The sequence below is a fragment of the Hippocampus bargibanti genome, linkage group LG13 (genome assembly GCF_051943395.1).
Source record: "Hippocampus bargibanti isolate YZ-2025 linkage group LG13, ASM5194339v1, whole genome shotgun sequence".
Lineage (NCBI taxonomy): Eukaryota > Metazoa > Chordata > Actinopteri > Syngnathiformes > Syngnathidae > Hippocampus > Hippocampus bargibanti.
In genome coordinates, this window is record NC_142746.1 from 7,184,831 (window position 1) to 7,204,302 (window position 19,472).

Consider the following 19,472-nt stretch of genomic DNA (forward strand, 5'->3'; position numbering starts at 1 on the left):
TATTGTTTCATTGCAAATTAGAATCAGAACCTTTTCTCTCCACAATGGTGAATCCTTCGGTCTATTAAACCTGAAGTGTACAATACTCCTATTTTTTTGACTTGTCTGGCTTATTTAAAAGGGGCGTTTACCTGTTTCAACATGAACAGCCAGTATCATCCAATCAAAATTGCGCTTTCCGCCAACTGCAGCCCAAACAGGAAATGAACTGTGAAAAAGTGAGAATATGTGTGAACTTGGGACACATTATGTAACAGCAATTGACTTGTCATTAAAGATCGGAGCAAGGCTCTTTAACGGCAAGGCTACATGCGGCTTAGCACCCCACAGCAGTAGCGGCGGCGATTTTTCAGCAAGAGCGTAAATGGGGAATTGAGGATCATTAGCGGCTCCAAAACAAAAACTTGACTGCTCTGAAATCTGCAAGGGTTCTCTTCTGCTCACTGTGTAAAAAATACTTGAAGCAATTTAAAATAAAAATACAAAATGTATGTCTTTTTTGGTATCAGGAGGAATCAAAAACATCCGAAAAATAAACACTAATTTATCCTTCTTTCAGACTACTGGCGGGACTGATAGTGACTCGCTGTGTAGTGTTCAGTCCAGGCCAGCCATCCATCTTCATTTTCCAAATAAATATGCCAGCTGAGAGTTTTATGGAAACATATTAGTGGTCTGCTTCACCTTCCACACACTTTATTTATTATACACTCCAGTGAATTATTCCATCCATTCCATTCATTTTCATGCAAACGCAAAGCCAGAGATTAGGTTAGCCCTTTTCCACTGTGAGCCAGACGTGCCAGCCACTTGATAACAGCTCTGGTCCCCAATTTTCCCAACACATAGAATTTGTTTTCTTTCAAATTCTCATGAGCAGCGGTCCCCAACCTTTTGTGCTCCACGGACCGGTTTCTTGTCAGACAATATTTTCAGGGACCTGGGCTTGGTCCATGGGAATCACTTGTTGAGATAAATCTGTATTTAAATCAGACTCTGGATTCTGTCTATTAAACTCATGCGCTGCCATTCCCAAATGTATTCAAAAAAAAGTGTGACGTTGAGCGTCAATCCCGAATGTGTTTGTTTGTTTTTTTTTCTTATGGGAGGTGTCAATAAAGCGCTGGTCAGACCTGGCAATGTTTTTTCCCTTCCACGAGGGGGGAGCATTTGCTTTTTGTCCATATTAGCGCTTTGTTACAGCTTATTGTATTGTATTGTATTGTATTTTGTACAGCCGCCCCTATTCAAGGTCAGATAACTCCAGGCCCATATAATTTAGGAATCAACTCTTTTTTTTAATGAAAAAAAGAGATTTTAAGGTTTCATATGCTACAATGAATGTTTATGTCGTCCTGAAACTCAATATTCTGTGGCTCTTGCAATTTGAGTGCAAATGACAAAAACCCAGGCACTGGAGTTGGCACATTGTCTGGCAGTGAATGAGTTAAATGTTGCTCTATTTTTCTTGAAAGCCGTAAAACTCATTTTCTGTCTCCTTTCTGAAACATTGTAAAAATGATTGTTTTTTACTTGTTTTGCCAGCTCCCGGGCTTCATTGTCGTGGATTACGTGATCGAGAATCGCTCCTTGACTTGCGTCAAGAGTGGCATACTGGAGACCATAGGTGTCAAAGTCCAGGCCTGGGGCCCAAATCTGGCCCGCCACATCATTTTATTCGGCCCACGAAAGCAAATCAAGCATGTCAAGTGAAATGTTGCTTGCTAAAGTCCAAACCAACATTTCAAATTGTCGTGTGTAAACCACAATAAGTCATTATTCATGAATTCAGATTTGAAAACTAGTTATTCATTAATTTGTTGTGTGTTCTGTATGTAGTATGTGGAGGAGATGAAATATTCTAATGGTTTCCCCAAATTCATAACGGCCCTCGAGAGGAAATCCTAACTACAATGTGGCCCACGGCAAAAAATTAGTTTGACACCCCAGATGTAAATGGATGTAACAGAGAATCTATTTATTTTTCAAAATAAAACGGACTCAAAAAACAATAAATCAGAGGCGCTTAAAATATAATTTATTATTATTATTATTATTATTATTATTATTATATAAGTCACCTATTCATTCTGTGTGGCCTGATATCAATTGACTCATGGACCAGGACCGTTCCAGGGTTTGGGAACCACTGCCTGTTAGGACTGAATGACAACAATCGACAGCCCCGTATTTTGAAAAAGTGCTTACTGCTGTTTTTTGTTGTTGTTTTTGTTTTCCAGAATGAAAAAGCTCTGGGTCATTCAGCGAGCAGATCCAGTAATATCTCAAAGGTAAGCACAACACAAATACCCAAAACCAAAATGCATTCACTGGCTTTGGAAATGCGGCCAAGGCAAACAGGCGGCATGTTATCTCCCAACCGGAGGATCATTTTAGCCACGTAGAGGCCAGTAGAAAGTTGTTGCCGGAAAACGCTGGTATCTTACAATGTATCGGTTGGCACTGCTGGGTTTTTTTGCCAACAAGGTTCAAATGAGTGCAGCTGGTAAAAAGTTTTTAGAAGTCCTGTGTGAAAGATCTGTGCCAAAGTATGTACATAGACTACCCATTTTATTTCCCCAATACCAAAAAAGGAAACACTCTATTTTTATCATTTTTATACCTTGCATTTTGCACCTAACCCCCCCCCCCCCCTTTAATGACCTCGCTCTATTTTCTCTCCTTTTCCTTTCCCCTCCCTCGCAATCCTCCTGAGCCTCATAAAGAGGATCAACCTTTTACTTGTGCTGAGACATGTCAGGGTCACTTAGCGCTCCACCGCCAACGTGTCAGCCACGAGCGGCTCTCGACGTTTTAAAATACGAGCGCATTCTCCATTACCGCAGCCCACGTGGACACGCTTTCAACAGCTGCGTTTACTTTTAATGGCGCCGTGTATGGTGTGGCGTTAGGCCGCTCTGACTAGAAATGACTTTGGGGAACTTTCAGTTGTCAGTTGTTTTTTTTGTTAAACATTACTATTCAAATTAACTGTCAACGGTTCATGTGAAAAACAAAACGGCAGTTGTTTGTATACTCATGTTAATCAGTGTGAATGTATGTCTTAATTTAATTGGCTTATATTCATGTTGTCGTTTGTCATCTTGAAATGCTTTAGGTGTGTTTCATATAACAACCAGCCATTCAGTTACATTGTCTGCTCAGAAAACGAGGAGCTTCGTGTAGCCTGGCGTTCAAATATTTGAGACTGTAGTGCACAGGTGTCAAAGTCAAGGCCCGGGGGACAAATCTGGCTGGCCACATCCATTTATTCGGCCCGCGAAAGCAAGTCAAACATGTCAAAATTCAGTATCAGTATCATCCAATCAAAATTGCTCTTTCAACATCAACGGCCACCTCGATCAGTATCATCCAATCAACATTTCTCTTTCACCCAACTGCAGCCCAAACAGGAAATGAACAGCAAAAAAACCAAGAATATTTAGTTTTCTCTGCGAGCTGGAACAGAAAATCTGAATCAGAAAACCTTTAAAAGTCCCACAATGGGGAAATTTGCAAGTCATCAAAAGAGCCAGATATGGCTCACGAGTCATAGGTTTTCCGACCCCTGGTATAGGAGACGCAAAAATTGATGTATTTTTTTCACTGTGGGAGGGGTTACTGAATGACCCATTTGGTGTAGGTGCACATGCAGTTGCCCATCCCTGCTCTGGACTTTCCTTTTATTGTCTGTCTACCTGTGTTGCTGTATATTGTTGTACATTGGCCCCTAGGATATGACCCTTCCCATTAAATGTCCCCATTAATTTAGCAGCCTTTGACGCAATGTTACAATAATTCTTCAACCCACAACCTCCTATTTTAATGGTACCCGACAAATGAGTGCGAGCTTAATGCGAACGGAACGCAGAACGCCCGTGGCAGGGTCATACAAATTAGCAGAGATGTTATCATTGTGTAGGAGTGTGAGCCCCCCCCACCACCACTGAGAGGATGGGCATTCTGATAGGTCACAACGCTTATCTGTAGCATGGCCTGTGCCAGACCTGTGTGCGTGCGTACGCGTGTGTGTATGTTTGTGTTTGTATGTACTTGTTTGGGATGGGCAAGGAAGGCTGGAATTAAAGTATTACAGTGGTCATAAAGTCAAAGCGGGCAGGCGGCCGTTCAGTGGGCTGGTGTTGAGCTCCGGCCAAACATCTGCCAGTGCTTCTCCGAATTGAAATGGTTTTGCTAAGTTTTGGCGCGCGTGGAACCCAGGCGTCTATTTGTTTTATGGTCTGGATGTCCTGATTTTTGTCTCCGATGTCAAAGCCCTGATTTTTTTTAATCAAGTACAATTTACATCATTTTAAGGACAAAATAGTGCAAATAACTATCGATGAAAAGGTTTCTTCAGCCGTCATCTGTACAAGAAACCTTTTCATCGATGGACCACTCCTGTACGACTGTCAAAAAGTGTCAAAAACGGTTTTCCTTTCCTTTCCTAAATAGTGCTGCATTAATTCTAATAATGAATGTGATATCCTGGCCACAGGCCATAAAGAATGAATTGTATTGTTATTATCATCATCATGAATAGCCTTGAAAGCTATTGAGTTAAATTTGACAAAGGCCAATTCGGATAATTAAATGATTGATAAAAATGTAGTGTTTTGTTTTTTGTTGTCCCCATTGTTTCCTTTGGTAGCTTCGGATGTACGCTACTCTTGATGCTCTTGATTGCCCCATTTATTCCAAGCTGATTTGCAGGATACTGATTTAGGGGTCCCGAGTGACACATTAAGAGTCGGCCAATAGAATCAAATGGCTTTTCGTCTCATTAAAGCGTCACCGTGCTTTTAAGGAAGGTCTCTGTCTCAAACTATACGATGGCGTTAAACATGAACCTAAAGCTGAAGAACTGCTCCAAAGGCTCTCTGTAGCCTCCCACGGCGCCCCGATTCCATGACTGCCCGTCTGCATGTTTGATGTGTTTCCAGCTGACGCCATCAAGCCCCTTCTGGCGTGTCCGCCCGCGTTGTTAAATATAGTCGCCTTTGTGAAATGGCCAAATGGCCAAAAAAAAGCGCTTAACATGGACAGGTATCATATACAGGAAATAAAGCAGTCACAAAGTTAGTAGAAAGCACCAGGGAGTGAAACCAAGATAAAGATGGAATCATGTGAGTCGAATGCCAACGAGTACAAGTACAACCACATTCACAATGCCCAGCTGTTCCATGCTGTGTAAACATTACATCATGAATGGGATGGAACAAAGAGAGGGAACACGTTTGTCCCGAGATAACCCGCACGGCTTCTTTTGCAGTCCAAACGAGATAAACCGGTATGTGATTCATGAGTAGGTAAATGTGAAAGAATGTCATTGATGGGCAGGGTGAAGGGCAGATAGCATGACAGAGTAGCTATCTATCGATCGGCGTCAGACCGGCAGCTATAAAATGTCGGCACGGTTGGAGATGAAATCAATAGGTAATTATCTTCATGCTGAAATGATCAGGTCGACCTTTGGGTTTTACATATTAGCAACCAGCGACACCCCAACGAGAACCCGCTTTCGGACAGCGCAATCTGTTCGGGAGTATTCCTCACCTGTGGAATAGTGACCGCCATGTTGGTTTGCCAATTTACGACAAAATAAGAAAACACATAAACCGCAAAGAAGTAGTAGGCAGGTTAAGAAGGGGGATTCATTCATGAAACAATTTCACAGTTTTCATGCAGTGTCTTCGTTTAAGGCACAGGTGTCAAAGGCAAGGCCCGGGGGCCAAATCTGGCCCACCACATCATTTTATTCAGACCGCGAAAGTAAATCTCATCATGCTTGTTAAACTCTGGAACAAAATGTCAAATTGTCCCAGGTAAGCCACAATAACAGCCAATTTGAAAAGTAGTTATTCATTAATTTGTTGTGCGCTCTAGATGTAGGGGATGTGAAGGGGATGAAACATTCTAATGGCTTCCCCAAATTCATAACGGCCCTCGAGAGGAAACTAGAACTACAATATTGCCTGTGACAAAAATTGACTTTGTGAAATTCCATGATGCTTGCTAAAGTCTGAACCAAAATGTCCCATGTAAACCACAATAGCAATCATAATTTTTTGTCTTCAAATTTGAAAACTAATTATTCATTACATCGTTCGCTGCCATTTATTTGGAAATTGAAAAGTGTGACGTGTAGCGCCATTACCAAATTTGTTCGCTTGTTGTTTAATACAATTTGTCAATTACACCCTGCTCCTCCCTCCTGCCTGCTTTTTGGGGGTCCACCACCGCCACCACCTTGTTTCACCCTGACAGTCGTCATTCTATCTAAATGGCGGTTACTGCAATTTACTGCATTATTCATTCATCTTCCAATCTGGATATTAATATACAGCGGAAAACGAAAATAAATGCGAGTCATTCATCTGCTGTCTTTTGTATGCGCTTTGCTGACGGCGTATGAAACGTGGGTGGGGTGTTGTTTGTTTCTTTCAGGCCGGCAGTCCCACTTCAGTCAACGCCCCGTGCAGCTTCTCAAGAACATCGGTTTCTCCCTCCAGCCAAGACATCTGCAGGTACAAAACCTCGTCGCGTGTGAACTGAATTGCCTTTGCAGAAATATGGGATGTTTACCTTAAGTAGGAATTTTTGAGGTGATCCTAAAACACATTTGGGGAATGAAGCTTTTCTCAACGTTTGATTGCGTGTCCAGATGTTTGTTTTCGTGCCTTTTGCTATTTTTCATCAATAATTGAGTCCAAGCCATTATGACACCTTTGTCACTGTCGGCGAGATGAGAAATAGATTTCTTTTTCATGAAATGGGTCATTCATTGCCACACGTTATCGATTTCCTTACCTCCAAACCCATTTTATTTTTCTCAAATGTCTATATATTTTTTCTCTTTTCTTTTTTTCGCCACCCCCTCATACCCCCCCCCCCCTTTTCCTGCTGTCTTTCACCACTATGTGTCACACTCCATTTACATTCAACACACGCACACACAAGCAGTGCAGATGAGGAGCGTCAGAAGCAGACCACAGTGGTTCTCTTGGCCCCTAACGGTAAAAGCTCGGAAGGTTGCGGCGGTGTCACGGTGACCACCGTCTGCGCCGACTCGCCGCCCGCCTCCAAGCAATGGGATTGGCTCTCTCTGCTGCGGCCCACCCCGGGTCGGCAAGCCCACGGCCCGCTCCGTTTCTCCGTATCGCTCAACGACGTGGGCCAGCGCGTGGACGGACTCTGTCGCGGCCTGCACTTTATCGACCGCACCTGCTCCGAGGGCGAGCTGGAGACCAATGCCGGGGACGCCGGCCAGCATCCGGGCGACTCCGAAACGAGGGAGGCGATTGGCGGAGTAAACGGCGGTCCCGATCCGGGTCGGGTCTTCTCGGCGCACCCCCATCTGGTGCCTTCTTTCACTAACAATTACAAGTACATGCTGGACCCTTCCGTCCCTTCTCCAGCTCCCCCCTCCGCTCCCGATTACCCCCACCCCTCGCCCAGCGGCAATTTCCTGCGCCTCCTCCTCCCCTTCTCCCGATCGTCAACCTCGTCAAGCCTGCCAAAGTCCTCCAGCGCCATCATGGAAGGCAGCGAGATGGAGTTTGCGGCGGACGAGATGGCCAAGGGTGTTCGTTTGGCGCCGCTTTGCTACATGGACGAAGACAGCGACCTGGACCGCTGCCCATCCCCTCTGTTGGCGAAAACGGAACCGCTGTCGCCCTTTTCCTTGTCGGGCGACTGCTGCAGGTGGGTGACTGTCTGGGTGGTGTCAGCCGCACCTGCCCTACCCATGTGACGTGGTAGAACCAACGCCACCCCAATGATGCAAATGGAGTAGTTGACGCTTCTCGTCCGCTGATTCATACACACGTACACTCGTACTCACACAGACAGACAGACAGACACGCACACTCTCACACTCATTGGTCATCATTTATGTGTACCCATCATACCCTTTCCAGGGGATTTTCGATGGTTTACAGTCGAGAAAAAAATAAACCCAATTGTGTCCAAAAATGGACTGTTAAGTCAAATTAACCACAATAACAATCATTATTTTTGACTTCAAATTTGAAAACTAATTATTCATTAACTCATTCATGGGGGGCGATAAAGCACCTCCCACAAGGCGACACCATTTACCTTTTGTACAGCTGCCCCCATTTCAAGCTCAGATAACTCCATGCCCAAATAACTTAGGAATTAACTCTTTTTTTCTGATGAAAGAAGAAAGTCTAAGGTTTCTTACGCTGAATTGAATGTTGATGTAGTCTTAAAAGTCAATATTCTGTGGGTCCTGCAATTTGAGTGAAAATAACAAAACCCTCGGCACTGCAGTGGACACATTTTTGCACATCGTCTAGCAGAGAATGAGTTAATAAACCACTAAGCAACCCAATTTTTTTGGGTTGTTTACATGAACAAAAAGTCAAATGAATATAACAAAAAGAACTCATTTTGACAACCAAAACAATGTTTTCCTTATTTTTACCATCCCCTTTGTTTTTGTTTTTTTTTTTTTTTTTTTTGGGGGGGGGGTGATTGTTTTATAGGTTATTTACTTGACCCAAAAGCAGCTCTAAAAAAGTGGCTCGATCTCTTTTTGACCTGATGTGGATTATTTTGGACCAAGATATCGTTTCTGAACCGCTTTTACAGTATAGTATACATTATGTAATAATCCAAAATTCACAGTACGGTCACATTTGCACAGGGACTTTAGAATGGAAATCCCATCATAATCTGAGGAACCACCAAAAGTACTTCACTAGCATTTGATTTCCACTTTTTTGTTTTTGTGGGTGTGTGTGGGTGTGTACGTGTGTGTGTTAATATGATGTCATCCTGGTAGGTGTCACTATGTCAACTTTAGCGGGACTAAAGTGGAGTTGAACCATATGTCATATGATCTTATACTTTTTGGACAATATGATCTGGAATGTGAATTGGCCAATGGCAAACGTTACGTTTTTGTATAAAATACTGAGGTAAGGAGTGTGGCTTTAATTTGGTCTGTTTTTTACGATAGATGTCTTTGCTGGAGTTACATGTGGGATAGACAAGCCACATATCCGCCGCAATAAAAGGGGGGTCGATTTGTAACGCAAACGTCAATGCTTTTAAATGAATACCTTAACGGCAATGTCAGTCAAAACTGGACATTGTGCTGCTCCGGCTGGTATTGGCTCATTAGCAACTGTCCATAAGTTAACGCCTTTGGGCTACTTCAGAAGAGTCCCTCAGGGATGTCTGCGGTTTTTACCCGGCTTAGGTTGAGTGGATTAATCAAAGCGGCGGCTCACGTGCCAATGGGAATGTCCCCGCTTGGCCGTCAGTTTGTGCTATTCACGGACAAACGAGGGTGGGAGAAGCAGCTGATGAGGTAGTGCGGTGGATTAAAGGTGTAAAATTGGCTTTGTAGTCACACTTTGTATGCACCCAAACAAGCAGCATGTCATGGAAGTTTCCTGTCAGGTGGCTGGAAGCTCATGAGCTCTTGATTAGTGGTCTGTCGCTCACCTTCTTTCACAGTTAAAATGGACCGGTAATGGACAGAAGGATAGATCGTTAGGAGCGTATACAATTTCCTAGTTGTGCTAGATTCAGACTTTGAAATTTTGATTCAGACTTTAGCAAGCATCATGGAATTTCACAAATTTGATTTGCTTTTGCGGGCCGAATACAATGACGTGGCGGGCAAAATGTGGTCACCGGGCTTTGACTTTGATACCTGTGAACGAGATCAATGATTTGTGCTGCACGCAAAATTATTCTTCCAAGATGTGATGTCACCTTAGTCCTCTGACGCTTTTTTTCTGGCCCCACATCCATTTTACTGACGTCTTTGCCCCTACTAGCTAGTTGGCGTAATAGCCGCACACCTCGAAAAGGTTGTTGTATCCTCCTATTTCATATCGGTTTAGCTTTCCCAATTGGCTAGCTAAAAGAAAAACTGATGAATAATTTCGATATGTTGTTGGCTTCATAGTCTGATTTTCCGATTTCAGCTGGATGAAAAGATTATTTGTTATTTAGTTTAGTTTTGTTTTTTTACTTTATGTTACTTCCGGGTTGAGTGTACGCTGGCGCATGTGGCCGCCCTTGCTCACCCGCAGAAAAAATATCCTGTGAGAGTAAAGTGTCCTTGAGAGTTTTGAAAGGCGCTTATAAATGAAATGTATTATTATTATTATTGTAATGTATTATTATTATTATTATTATTATTAAAGTTGACAGTTAGCCTAGCCTAGCTTATCCAATTAACTAGCTAAAAGTGATATTATATACTGCACATTTACCTGCCACACAACAATGCTAATATTTAGGTTCAAGGAAAAAAAAAGTCATATATATATATATATATATATATATATATATATATATATATATATATATATATATATATATATATATATATATATATATTTATATATATTTATGCCCTTCCTGGTTGCTTCGTGAACATTCTAAAGCGCTTCTCTCAATCTTCTTCTTCTTCTTCTTCTTCTTCTTTTCCTTTCGGCTTTTCCCTTCAGGGGTCGCCACAGCGAATCAATGTTCTGCATCCTGTTCTCTCACACCAGCTACCTTCATGTCCTCTTTGACCACATCCATAAACCTCCTCTTCGGTCTTCCTCTCGGTCTCCTGCCTGGCAGTTCAAGGCTCAGCATCCTTCTCCCGATATAGTCCCTCTCTCTCCTGTGGACATGTCCAAACCATCTCAGTCTGGCCTCTCTGACTTTCTCTCCAAAGCCTCTAATATGAGTTGTCCCTCGAATGTACTCATTCCTGATCCTATCCAACCTGGTCACTCCCAAAGAAAACCTCACCATCTTCAGCTCTGCTACCTCCAGCTCTGCTTCCTGTCTTTTCTTCAGTGGCACTGTCTCCAGTCCAAACATCAACAGTGGTCTCACCACTGTTTTATACACTTTTCCTTTCATCCTAGCTGAAACCCTTCTATCACACATCACACCTGACATTTTTCTCCAGTCGCTCCAGCCTGCCTGGACACGCTTCTTCACCTCTTTTCCACACTCTCCATTGCTCTAGACAGTTGACCCCAAGTACTTAAAATCCTCCACCTTCTTTATCTCTTCTCCCTGTAGCATCACTCTTGCACTTGGATCCCTCTCAATCACACACATATATTCCGTCTTGCTGCGACTGATCTTCATTCCTCTCCTTTCCAGGGCATATCTCCACATCTCTAGTTTCTCCGCCACCTGTTCTCGATATAGATCACAATGTCATCTGCAAACATCATGGTCCAAGGAGATTCTTGTCTAACATCGTCTGTCAGCCTGTCCATCACCATAGCAAAGAAGAAGGGGCTTAGAGCTGACCCCTGGTGGAGTCCCACCTCCACCTTGAATTCCTCAGTCACACCGACAGCACACCTCACAACTGTCTTACAGTCATGATACATGTCTTGCACCGCTCTGACATACTTTTCTGCCACTCCAGACTTCCTCATGCAATACCACAGTTCTTCTCTGGGCACCCTATCTTGTGGTATCTCCAGATCTACAAAGACACAATGCAATTCCTTCTCACCTTCTCTGTACTTCTCTATCAGCATTATTAAAGCAAACACTGCATCTGTCGTACTCTTTTTTTATTTAATATATGTTTTTAAAATCCTCCAAAAATTACCTCTAAAATTCCACCACTGTATGTATATTGTATGTGTGTCGTGGTCCATTTTATTAAATATTTAAATTTATGTTTATATTTGCTGTTGTGTTTCAGGATCTGTCACTGCGAAAGTGACGACGAGAGTCCTCTGATCACGCCGTGCCATTGCACGGGCAGCCTGCGCTTCGTGCACCAGTCGTGTCTGCAGCAGTGGATCAAGAGCTCGGACACGCGCTGCTGCGAGCTGTGCAAGTACGAGTTCATCATGGAGACCAAGCTCAAGCCTCTGCGCAAGGTACGTTTGTAAAACTGCAAGCGCACATATTGCAGTCTCCATGTTGCAAAGTTTTCCCTCTGATTGTCATTCCTCGCATTTTTTATGCAAGAAATTGCATGTGTTTTTAAGAAGTGTTGCCAAGTGAAACTTTCCAGTTTTATTAGCAGATGATTTTACTTAAATTACCATATTCCTAATTTGATGCTAGTTTGTTTCTGTGGTGTGGCGCTCACCCGATGACAGATGATTTCTCGTAAACAACCATTTTGTATTGGCTCCAGATCACTTCTGAAAATATTCTGTCACACTCCAGGCAGCTCAGCGGAAAAATAAAATCCCCACGAAAGAGCCAATAATATTTGCTCTGCTTTTGCTTTTTAAACTACGGTATTTGAATCAACATGAATTTAATTTCTGCCGAAGCAACTTTCATGATGTTGCCTGTGTTGGTATGAATCAGAAAATCAGAATCAGAAAACCTTTATTTGTCCCACAATGGGGAAATTTGACTCTGCCAAGAAAAGAAAAACCTGCACTACTGTTGTCACCTCGTCGCAACTATGCTAATTCTTTTCATAGCATGCAGATTCCGAACCATCACCACCTCTATGACATTTGCAACGACAATCAGATTTACAATAAAGCAGTGTAGTGAAGCAGCATGACAGTTAAAAAAAATGTTATTTAACATACTGGTGACACAAAAATGGCCTGACAGTGTTTTCAAATCAAGAAATAAACATTGTGTAAAGCAACTACTGTACAATTAGCGTACGTCTGTGTAAACCCTCAGTCGTACAGGAGTGGTCCATCGATGAAAAGGTTTCTTCAGCCGTCATCTGTACATCTTTGAAGGTGTTGGACGTTTTGCTTCTTAACCACGAGGCTTCATCGGCGAACTAAAATGTTGCTGGTAGCTCCGGCCCTATATGTATGTATGTATGTCCGGAGGTGGCGGTGCCAGACTTCTGCTGGTAAACTGGTGGGACTGGCCAGTTGTAGACCATAATCAGTCAGGGCAATAGAAGCAATCAGTGTAGGCTAAGGAAATGGTCCTCTACTGCCCCCAACCTTAGAGAAGGGACCTATCATAGCAGAGGTCTGGCACCGCCACTTCTGGACAGTAGGGATACACCTTCAAAGAAGTACAGATGACTGCTTAAGAAACCTTTTCATCGATGCAATTAGCTTAATGCTAAAATGAAATTAAAAACTCCACAGAGACCTGAGCTAATAATTAGCATCTGTGTCGATATTGTTTATTTAAAGCTGCTACAGATGAGCTTCATGATATCATGAAATGAAAAACGCCATTGGCACGCGGGCTAATAATTAGCATCAGTGTCGATGTTGTGTACAGTATTTAAAGGACAACTGACGTCTCCGGACAAGTTGTGTCCATAATTTGTAAAATGGCTTCAAATGACTTCTACTGAGCGTATTTTACAAAGATTCCACCGCATATAGCTATATTTTATGTTTTAAGACTCGCGCTGAATATTCAGGAAGTTTTGTTTTTGAGTTGGTGACGTGTCCGTACGTGACGTCACTGAAGGAACGCCCCTGACCAAAAAAAAAGACACATTGTAGCAGTCCTTCCATCACGTCAATGTATTTTGCTGTACTTGTTTAGTCTGAAAACCTCGTGTTGAACCAAAAAGCCGCCAGAAGAGGGCAACCAAGCCCCATGGAAGGAATTTATCAGCCTGTGGAAAGGGGCTGATTAATTCCTCAGAGGAGCTTTGATGCCATTTTCTGCCTCTTTTTTGGTGATACATTTCCCCCCATTGTTGCCTCAAAATGGCACAGAATAAATTCTTTAATCGATTGCAAACATGTATTCTGTCCTCTTCAGAATTATTTGAATCATATTCATAACTGGATGTGTAACAAAAAAGCATATTCTCTGAATCTGAAGCCATTGTTTTGATTCTCGAGCAAGGCAAGACGTCTTGGCGTGATGTCACGAACTGGGGGTGGGACGTTCTGAAAATGCCCAATTTGCAGCTCAATTTTTTTGCAGATTTTGGACACTTTAAGTCATTTTTATTGTTGTTTTGCATTTGAATAGAAATATCATACTGCATGTTTTGGGTATTTTAGATGCTATAAAACGTTTTTCTGATGTCAGTTAGGAAACAAAAAACTGATGTCGGTTGTCCTTTAAAGCAACTACAATTAGCTTAATGCTAACATGAAATGAGAAACTCCTTAGGGACGCGGGCTAATAATTAGCATCTTTGTCGATGTTGTGTATTTAAAGTAACTACAATTAGCTTTATGGTACCATTAAATGAGAAACTCCATATGAACGCGGGCTAATAATTAGCATCTGTGTCAATGTTGCTACTCTTTAAACAACAGATATTTGAACACTAATTTTATTGCCACACAGCCAGACTATTAAAAAAATATACATTCTGTATACAATGCGCAATGGCTGGTGGTTCACCATGTATGGATTTCTAACTGTCTTACTGTTGCTATTTTTTGTAATTGTTATTTTTGTAATTCCCACAGTGGGAGAAGCTACAGATGACAGCGAGCGAGCGGCGTAAGATCATGTGCTCGGTCACCTTCCATATTATCGCCATCACGTGTGTGGTGTGGTCACTCTACGTGCTCATTGACAGGACGGCAGACGAAATCAAACAAGGTCGGCCATTTTGAAAGCACCTTATCACAGTTTAGTGAATTGCTGAAGTATTTGTCGGCACTTCTTAAACATTTAAGTTGTTCGACCAAGGATTCTGATCATCTAGTCTTACGTGTGAAAGTACAATTTCATTTCTCTGAAGATATTTTGGGGGTCATAAAAAAGAAACAAATAATCCCCTAAAAACGTATACATTTCAATGGGCATCACAGAGTGTGTGTGTGTGTGTGTGTGTGTGTGTGTGTGTGTGTGTGTGTGTGTGTGTGTGTGTGTGTGTGTGTGTGTGTGTGTGTGTGTGTGTGTGTGTGTGTGTTTGTGTGTGTTTGTGTGTGTTTGTGTGTGTGTGTGTGTGTGTACTCTTTAACTGGATCATTTCAGGACAGATTTTTTTTTCTGTTTTTAGTGTCTAGTTTGAAACAGTTCCTAATGTTACAGTAGCTTTCAGTAATATTGAATGTACTTTTTACAAAATGAACCTCTGACTTATTTTACGATAACACTCAGACCTACAATGAAGTCATTATTCCTTTTACACATGCAGCCCGAAGTATTCCAGGTAAATGTTTGAATATTTTGAAGTTATTTCCATCCCCAGTCTTGTGTTTGTCCGCAGTGGCCCTTTCCCCGACCATGTTTGTGTTCACGTCTGCTCATTGAACTGTCAAATCTCCCAATTCAAATGTTCTGACCGTGAAAACAAACGCTTGAAGATTCACGATCGCAACGATTTTCCAAATGTGATACGAAGGCGACCCCTGGTGGTCAAATGACATATTTTTTTAATTTCTGAAACATTTTTTATTTTGTCATTTTTTTAAAAACTTTTCACGTACAATACTTATTGATACTTAATGTGATCTCGTTGTTACATTATAATTTATACACCAGCCGCTTAAATGTAACTTTTAATTTGTATCAGGTAAGTCATGTTTTTAAAAAGAGTTTGCACCCTTAATTACATTATCTTAAATTCCTTTAAGTGTATGCATTTTAAAATTATATTCAATTAAGATTTTTGTATGTGTTATATTTATTTTATTTTCTATCATTTTTAATAATTTTCAAATGTGGTGTGAGATTTTGAGTTCTAGTTACTACGTTTTCAATTCCATGTGCATCTTGTTTAATCATGCGATAGGAACTAATTTCCAAACATTTTATTCATTGAATTCAGTCTTTGAATTTAGTTCCTATTTTATATGTGCATGATGAATTTGTATAACCTCCAATTGAAGTATAAATAATATTGTAAATATGCAATATTGGATTTAATTTGTTTTGATATCCATTTACTTTATTGTTGGATTTAGAATATTCATAATGTAGCCTCGAACATTATTGATGTATGAAATATTTAGGGGGAGTTCAGTTTAACTTGCTCAGGTCGAAAATTGCTTTGAAATGTTCTTCCAGACGCAATGTCCTATCTAACTCAATGTTTTGTCATTTTTATACTCTCCAGGAATATTTCTTCACCTTTAAATTGAGTGTAAATGTCTCCCACTCGTGGCCACTATTAGCATTACACACAGTGCAAAACTAGTCTGCTCATTGGATTGGATTGGATTGGATTTGCCTTTAATAGTCTCGCAGTGGAGAAATTTACATTTCACAGCAGCAAAGTTATGAAAGAAATGAATTCTATGTGGCAATGGATAATCTTGCTTTTAAGTCATGCTAGAAATGTTTCTCTTCTTCCTGTATTAATACACACACACACACACACACACACACGATGACTGGTTGCTCCATTTTACATAAAGCTTCCCCCCCCACCACCACACCTCCCCTCACCCTTCCACCCCTTCAGGTATTATGGAGTGGCCCTTCTGGACCAAGCTGATAGTGGTGGCCATTGGCTTCACGGGCGGCCTGGTGTTCATGTACATGCAGTGCAAGGTCTACGTCCACCTATGGAGGAGACTCAAGGCCTACAACCGCGTCATCTACGTGCAGAACCGTCCGGACTCGTGTAAAAAACTGGCTCTGGAGAAGCCGCCCCTCTTGGAGCCTAGCGTGGAACATAAGGACCCGCTTGCTCCCGCCCATTCCGACACAAACTCCTCGCACTATACGGAGACGGAGGACTACAGTATGGAGGTGCTCCACGTGTGACGTGCAGGTATCGAACCGAGAACTTAGTTGATCATCCATGATTGATCCAAAGAGATGGACGATGGAGCCGAGTTGTTGCTGTCAGGATGCTTGTTTTTTTTAGGGAACTTAAATAAGACATTCCCCAAATGTGTGCGCACATACACTTCCACACACACACACACACACACACACACACACACAATAATCGATTGAGCGACAGGAGATTATCGTAATGTTTTTCGTCAAAGTTCCAGATTTTGATAAATAAAAAACAAGAATGCGCAGCCATAGTTTGAGGACATTGTGACATTTATGTGTTCATTTTATATCCCTGCAAAGTGTTCATACAATTGTGGTAAGCAGTCACACTTAAAATAGAAAGACCAGAATACAAACACATCCACACACATAAATGCGCTGTTACTTTTGGGGGTGACTGAGACCCCTTGTGAGTCCCGGACCAAACCTGCCGTGGATCTGTGAAGTCGCGGGCGCGTCCACCCACGCGTTGGATTCAGTCCACTAACATGTGGATGCGTATTGAAGCACTTTTTTAGTTTCTTCTTGGCAAATGGGGACGCCTAAAAGCTGATCACTGAAGACTTGACCAGGATGTGAATTCCCTTTCTCCTTTGGAGAAGGGGGAAAAAAACGCATCCAAGAGAAGAGAATGTACTTTTTCTTTTTAATGCAAAACCTAAAAAAAACAGAAAAAAAAACATTTTTAGATATTTTTTCTATGTCTTGAAGATCACCGTGACAACTTTGTACGTTAGACTTCAGAAGAGTGTGTGTGGCCAGCAAGACGTGAGTGTCATTTATCATCCAGCGGCTGCTTTTTCAACATTTTGGCCTCCGGAACAAGTTTTTGGCTTTCTAACTTTGTCCCGCTGGCATCTGGTTCAGAAGAGTCTGGGCCTGGAAAAACAGCCTCAGGAAAGTACATTTGGATTCTCATGTTAAACTTGGTGCCATATTACAGTAGTGTACAAGTATTTGCCGGAGAAATCAACCGATGCAATTTAGGGCCTGCATATATATATATATATATATATATATATATATATATATATATATGCTGATTCCAATATTTGGCGGAATATACTGCACATAATTTTATTTAGGGGACTGCTTTAGGCAGCATTAATATCAATTTGGAAAGCACTGATAACGGCCAGCTAATTTAGAATTCTAGTTTGGTCCGAGGCAGAAAGGGACCAAACTGCCAAGATTTTTGGTTGAAACATGTTTGGAAAAAAATATTTTTTTTGTGATCAGGAAAGAAAAGGTTTTTTTTATCACCAAGAATATTGAAAGACCACCCTCAAATCAAAACATCTGCTCCCTCCTTTTTTGCAGATGAAGTTAAGGCTGCAGTCGTTATGATGCCTTTGGGTTATCGGGGGCTGGCAAAGCAGTAAAACGGTGGTTGATTTCTCAAGGCAACTCTGCGTACGTGCATGTGTGTGTGAGAGAAATAAAATGCTGACCTTTATAACCATTCCAGGCACAAACACACACACACACAAGTCCAATTTTTCCAAGGGTCTTTTTTGATACTCGCCACTGCCTGAAAGGCGCAATGGTCCCACAACACACTCGGTCATACTGATTGCTCTGCAGCAATAAATGAAAGCAACATTTTTCTTTGTTTTGTATTTATACCCACATCACAAGGTGGCTTTGTTTTAATAGCAAGCAGAAGGATGGTTTTTGTTCCTTTTCACGTCAATTGGAGAAAGATTGAAATCTTTCAGTGGCTTAGTGCAATGAGAGGATTAAAAAAATGAGGAGGGCGGGGGGAAAAAAAGTGCAATTACCTTTTTATGTTGTCGCTCTCTTCTATAGTTGGCGTGCTTCTCGTCCACTGGGTGTAAAATGATGTTTTTGTTTGTGTTTTATTTATTTTCCCCCAAAATGTTTCTTAATCTCATACACGTCCCTTTTCCAAGTAATTTTACAAAATCTACATTTTCACCTTTCCCTCCCTGTTGCTTTTGTCAGTACAAAGCACTTTTTTTTTAATAATTGTTATTCAATATTGCTCATTAAAATGTGTTTTAACATGCTGTATTTGTAAAATGATTATTTAATGTATGTTCATGCTTAAAGTGGATGCGAGGCTGTACAATGTTTAGTTTTGTTATTTTAATGGGAGCTGGCTCCTTGCATTAAGTTATGAGCCTTAGATGTAAACATTCCTACATAAAGATCCCATTGTGTGTGACATTGCACAAAGTTGAAAGTTGTGTTTTTATATGTACTTTGCTGCTTTTATTCGTCACGTCTGTGAGAGGGAGAAGGCACAAAAATGTAACTTGCAAAAAGCTACCTTTTTTTTACGATTCACAGGACTTGAACTAAAAATGACGACTGTTTCCCATCTATGTCATTCCTCAAGTTTGTCTGTGAACGTCACTTTGGAATAATAGTGTAAAAGCCATTTGGAAAAATAAAAGAAATTAAACTTTGATGTTTTCTGTTCCCGTGTTTAAACAAACAAAAATGTATCCAATTTAAAACGAACAACCAAATAAATGTTGAGATGCTTTTAAAATTTGGTGTTTCTTCAAGAATGCCACTCGCTGCGCTCTGATAACGTGTCAGGAAAACGTCCATTTGTGTACTTTGCATTTATATGGTAGGGCCTAGTGAGTTCCATCTACAAGTGATTCTGGCTGTTTTTAGAGAGCCAGTTCTTTTGGATCAGCTCACCAAAAAGAGCCGTCCGTCCCTTTCGGCTCCCAAATGGAACTTCAGTTTTTTTGTTGCTTACATTAATTTACTTCCAAAAATAGTGCAACATTATATGTCAATTAGTGATGTCAAATTCATACAATATATCA

The 19,472-nt window shown here is 41.3% G+C and overlaps 1 protein-coding gene across 4 annotated transcripts in view; it reads left to right on the forward strand.

Annotated features, from left to right (window-relative positions):
- Positions 1-17,920, forward strand: part of marchf8 (membrane-associated ring finger (C3HC4) 8) — a 61,037-nt gene extending 43,117 nt beyond the window's left edge. For 2 of the 4 annotated variants that reach the window (XM_089012459.1, XM_089012462.1), the window contains 7 exons: positions 2,241-2,291; positions 6,448-6,527; positions 6,961-7,704; positions 11,711-11,891; positions 14,394-14,529; positions 15,071-15,085; positions 16,340-17,920. In XM_089012459.1, coding sequence (XP_088868585.1) covers positions 2,241-2,291; positions 6,448-6,527; positions 6,961-7,704; positions 11,711-11,891; positions 14,394-14,529; positions 15,071-15,085; positions 16,340-16,644 — 1,512 coding nt within the window. In that variant the 3' untranslated portion in view covers positions 16,645-17,920. The remainder of the gene's footprint in view (positions 1-2,240; positions 2,292-6,447; positions 6,528-6,960; positions 7,705-11,710; positions 11,892-14,393; positions 14,530-15,070; positions 15,086-16,339) is intronic. The other 2 variants (XM_089012460.1, XM_089012461.1) reach the window with 2 other exon arrangements.
- The last annotated feature ends 1,552 nt before the right edge of the window (positions 17,921-19,472 follow it).